The sequence below is a fragment of the Triticum urartu genome, chromosome 6, assembly GCF_003073215.2.
Source record: "Triticum urartu cultivar G1812 chromosome 6, Tu2.1, whole genome shotgun sequence".
Classification (NCBI taxonomy): domain Eukaryota; kingdom Viridiplantae; phylum Streptophyta; class Magnoliopsida; order Poales; family Poaceae; genus Triticum; species Triticum urartu.
Window position 1 is genome coordinate 569,652,297 of NC_053027.1, and position 4,976 is coordinate 569,657,272.

At 50.8% G+C, this 4,976-nt stretch overlaps 1 protein-coding gene across 1 annotated transcript; it reads right to left on the minus strand.

The window, feature by feature from the left end:
* Window positions 1-1,333: 1,333 nt before the first annotated feature.
* LOC125515557 (aquaporin PIP1-5-like) lies at window positions 1,334-2,819 on the minus strand. The gene is made up of 3 exons (XM_048681050.1): window positions 2,106-2,819; window positions 1,868-2,008; window positions 1,334-1,751 (listed from the first exon to the last, which is right to left on the minus strand). The coding sequence occupies exons 1-3, from the start codon at window positions 2,745-2,747 to the stop codon at window positions 1,656-1,658; spliced, it is 879 nt and encodes a 292-aa protein (XP_048537007.1). The 5' UTR covers window positions 2,748-2,819; the 3' UTR covers window positions 1,334-1,655.
* Between the last annotated feature and the right edge of the window lie 2,157 nt (window positions 2,820-4,976).

The window sequence follows — 4,976 nt, forward strand, 5'->3', positions numbered from 1 at the left end:
CTGTCACTACTGCTCAATCGTTGTCACGCGGCCGCCTAACCCTACCTAGCCATACATTTATACATATTTCGTCGATGATCTAGAATATACTAGTACCATATGCAGCTGTCGAACCCGTGACACCTCTAGAGTAGCTTGCGTTGCATTCCGCGCCGTTAGGTACCTGTGCTACCACAGCAAAAGTCTATGCTGATTTGTTGAAACTAGACTTATAATATAGCTGAAACTGTTGATTGCTTGCGGCATTACGTAGGCACCCGGCGGAGTATTGTATTGTACCGTATGTGGTGGAGATATACCGTGGAATATGTGGCTGGATAACGTATTTCTCGGCCGTCAGTTAGCTAGTGACTGATGTCATGAGGGGTTTTATACTCCACACAACATACCCTATGTTATCCTCAGTGGTCAGCTCACTGGCCATGATGTACACGTCGCACTGGCTAGCAAGCTTGCTAGCTTTGGCAAAACAAAATCGCCGTACATATGTATGCACATTTGTCCCATTTTTGGGTACTTTGGAATTGCTAGAGTTGTGGAGTTAATTCGTACGTCATCATCACCAGTGGCAAATCTAAGGGGTGCATCGACAGGCTCGAGCCCCCCATCAACAATTGGGAGAAAAAAAACACTACTGTTTAGCCCAGTCTTCTGCCAAAATTTTGACCTTATTTGAACTATAAAGAACCAAGAGTTTGTGGCTTTTTCTTTACACTGTTAACATTGAGCCTCCTTCATTTTCTTTCAAGATTCGTCACTGATCATCACTGCAAGATGCAAACACGCAGGGGCTTATGGCCTTCCGATGCCGGCTGAAAATGGTTGCATTGCTCAATCAACTTCGTTGGCGTGTTCTCTTTTTTTTTTTTTGAACCGGGTATTATCCCTTTTCATTACTGCGACATATAACGGAAATACATCATTGTCTAAAGAATGAGACGGGAAAGAGGGAAGCGGGTTCAAGCTTGGTTGGCGTGTTAGTAACAGATTATGTGGATGAGCTGCGTAATCTTGATACCAACCGGTGTGGTTGCCCTTTTGGTACTCGGTGACTTTGAAATGACTGTGTATATCACATGATGGAGAGGCCAGGGTTTTCCTCTTTTGGAAAAAAAAAGTGCACATGGTGTCGGTTAACTCATCACCAAAACCACCAAAGAGATGAACACCTAGCACGAAAAGTTAACTCCACCTAAACCACCAAGGAGATGGAACACCTAGGGTTCGTGAGTGCGTCTGCGAAGATAAGCACGACACACGTCCGATCGAAGAGGAAAATAGGACGATGGTCACATAATCATTATATTATTCTCATCTCCAGGCGAGAAGATCGTTAATTAACTCGATCGGCGTTCCTTCTTAATAGTAGTAATTTACATAGATATGCACGCTCCATTAAATCGCGTGCGTAGTACAATACAAAAGGGAGGGAAAGTACAACAGGTACTGAAGCTCGCAGACTTGAACAGGTGACGCTGCCGACAGGCACACACACCGAGGAGAGGAACAGCACGGCGGATGGAGGATTATTACAGCGTGCGCGGCCGAGAGATGATCCACGTACGCGCGCACCAGCAACCACCACCACCACCACCACATGATCGATCGACCGACGATGAACAGCGATAAGATTCCATTCGCAGCTGCTGGATTGACTAGTCGCGGCTCTTGAAGGGGATGGCCCTGATCACCACCACGTGGTAGATGGCCGCCAGCGCCGCGCCGATGAACGGGCCAACCCAGAAGATCCACTGCCAAATTTCAAGCAGATCACTGATTAGTCTCTAGCCAGCTCCAAACCATGCATGATCATCTTCAAGCTTAATTAACTCATGAATGATTCATATCAAATTGATTCTAATCTTACGTGGTCGTCCCACGCCTGCTTCTTGTTGTAGATGATGGCGGCGCCCAGGGACCTCGCCGGGTTGATGCCGGTCCCCGTGATGGGGATCGTCGCCAGGTGCACCAGGAACACCGCGAACCCGATCGGAAGCGGCGCCAAAATCTGCAATTTCAATTCGTCAGTCGTTGACAAAACCAAACACGGTGGCCGGCGGCCGGCGGCCGGTGCACCTGTATGCACGTATCACGTATGTACTTACGGGGACGTGGGAGTCTCTGGCGCTGCGCTTGGCGTCGGTGGCGGAGAAGACGGTGTACACCAGCACGAACGTGCCGACGATCTCCGCGCCAAGCCCGTCCCCCTTGGTGTACCCGGGCGCGACGGAGTTGGCGCCGCCGCCGTTGCCCTGGTACAGCGTGGTCTGGAACCCCTTCACCACGCCGGCGCCGCATATGGCCCCCAGGCACTGCATCACGATGTAGAAGACGGCCCTGGTGAGCGACAGCTTCCTTGCCAGGAACAGCCCGAAGGTGACCGCGGGGTTGATGTGTCCGCCGGAGATGCCGGCGGTGCAGTAGACGAGCACGAAGATCATGCCGCCGAAGCTCCAGGCGATGCCCTGGATGCCGACGGTGCCGCACTTGGACCCGGACGGGTTGCCCACCACGCCCATCACGGTGAGCACCGAGATGTAGAGGAAGAGGAAGGTGGCCAGGAACTCGGCGATGCCGGCCCGGTAGAAGGACCAGGAGGTGAGCTCCTCCGCCTCGAAGAGCGGCGCTGGGGGAGGCTCCTTGTAGTCCTTCTCGTCCGCGCCGCCGCCCTGCGCTGCCGTGCCGATGGGCTGGCGCTCCGAGTAGCGGTTCGCGCCCAGCCGCACGTCCTCCTCCTTGCCCTCCATTGCTGCCGCTCGAGCTTGGCTTGGTTGCTAGGCGGAGGAGAAGATGGGTGCGTGAGAGAGATAGAGAGATGAGGAATGTGAGTGGGTTTGGAGTGCCTCTTATAGAGAGGGCCAATCATGGCCGCTTTCTCCTCTGCATGGTGTGTTGTGTGTGTGTGTGATGATAATGTTTTTTTTTTCGTTGGTTTATTTTTTGCTGCCCATTGTTGATTAGTGGATGATGATGATGATTGAGAGAGGTTTGGTTTCTTGATTAGTGGCCTGGTGACAGTGCTTAGTGTTATTTCTCTTAATTGACCTCACCTGTCATGGAGTGGCGGACCTTGTGGTATTGAATGGCTTAGTCGGCGATTGTTAATTAGCAGGTACTAGTAGTTTAGATACATGATAAGATAGGGCTAATAATGTGTAGGCTTAATTTATGTGCATAAAACTATTGCAGTATGAGGGCAGAAATAATGTAGTGCCCTTTCTGTTCTTGTTGTTGTTAGTTGGTAGAGACAGACAGAGTGGTCAGTTTCGGAGCTCGTCCTGCTGGCTGTCTCCAGCATCTTCAGATCATCCCTTCCTTCATCGACCAATCAATCATAGGCATGAGCCAGCCGCCTCCACAGCTTAGCACGGCCATGAACTGAACTACTACTGATTGTTAGTTAAGCACCGATGAGCCCAGCTCTATAATAGTAAGAGTCCTCCCTCTTCCTTTTATACAGTGATGAGTCAGTCCCTCGCAAGCCAGATAATTTGGTCCAAAGAATTCGACCTCCCTCTTCCTTTTATACTAGTAACATCATGTAAAGAGGATTTGTGTGTGATGAATCGGGTTCTGATTTTGTCTAGAAAAAAGTATGGATAGAAGTGGCATGCTAATGGGAGAACCGGTTGATTGTGAATGATGATGGAATCCAGGGGCACTAGCAGGCAGGTACGACCAAACACACACATACCCTTCACGAGTGGCATTGACAGCGAGAGGCGATGCGGGAAATGCGCGCGCGGGGGCAAACACAAGAACACGAGCTCACGACGAAAATAGAAGAAGAAGAAGAAAAAGAGAGCGAGAGCGACGGCGACGGGCGCGTCGGGGGACGGCGGCCGCAGCTTCATCGCTGGCCACACGGACAGCCGCCCCCAGCGCCACCCCCGACCTCCGCTCCAACTCCAATCTCACATGCACAAAAAGAACAATATTTCGTCTAGTAGAAAGGTGCAGCGCTCCAAGCGTGCATGGCCAGCGTCAGGTGGAAGAGGAACAAAAGAGTCGGTTTCAGTATATTCCAAAGAAATCCAGGGGCATAAGGGAGCGATAGAGTTCTTCCCTGGTCTAAAAAACAACGCTTCAATTCCCCCTTTTCGAAAAAAAAAGTTCAACGGAGTGTGTGCGGTGTGCCCATCATCTGCACCGGCAAAACCAGTGCTCGTCTGCCACGTGTCGACCAGTCCCAGAGATAAGTAGTCTAGTAGTTGTGTCTTTCTGCCATCATGATATTCAGGTCAGCTCATATGTATGGACGAATAAGTATACTATATAGTGTACAGTAGAGGCACAAAGTGGATTGGATTCCTGATCAACGGAATGGTGGTTGTTGATGCAAACACGGACAGAGCTCCAACGGAATGGTGGAGTATATCATAGTGCAACTAGGGGAACTGGAGCATACGATACTTATGTCAAAGATCAGCTCGCCACGCCTCTGCCTCCAGGTCCAGGCACACATCACGCTGGAGTACGCTGCGCAGCTGATCCACTCAAATACAGCAGCAACATCCGTGGAGCTCTTCTCGCGACAGGGAGCCTACAGCGGGAACCGGAGTGGTTCAGGGGCATATCGAGCAGACTCTTGGACCCGGAGGTTTGTCTGTCCCCTTGTGCAGAGGTTTCTCGCCGAGCGAGCGAGCGCATCCATGCATGCACGTCAAGTCGCCTGCAGCAGATAAACACAAGCGGAGGTTCAGACGGCTGGCTGTTCGCCATGCCAGGATTCACTCGTGCTGCTTTTGTAAAGGCTCCAGAACTGCTACTCCAAGGTAAGATCGATAGGATGAAACTGTGGGCAGCAAGCAGCAGTTACCTGTTCAAACCAGCGGTATAAGCTGACTCCTCCAACAAGGCACTAAATTTGATGATTTGATCCTTCTATATATCCCTCTGGCATGCTCTACTTGTTTTTGCACACAAGTTGAAGCGCACATAATATTCCACAGTTTTCAGCAGCCTCAGGAAACCGG

Bases quoted from the DNA above. Each gene is read 5' to 3' on its own strand.
- LOC125515557 (XM_048681050.1), bottom strand. From the start codon at position 2,747: ATGGAGGGCAAGGAGGAGGACGTGCGGCTGGGCGCGAACCGCTACTCG. The intron at 2,009-2,105 runs GTAAGTACATAC...TTGAAATTGCAG, and splicing joins CCAGAGACTCCCACGTCCCC to ATTTTGGCGCCGCTTCCGAT. The intron at 1,752-1,867 runs GTAAGATTAGAA...GAAATTTGGCAG, and splicing joins AGCAGGCGTGGGACGACCAC to TGGATCTTCTGGGTTGGCCC.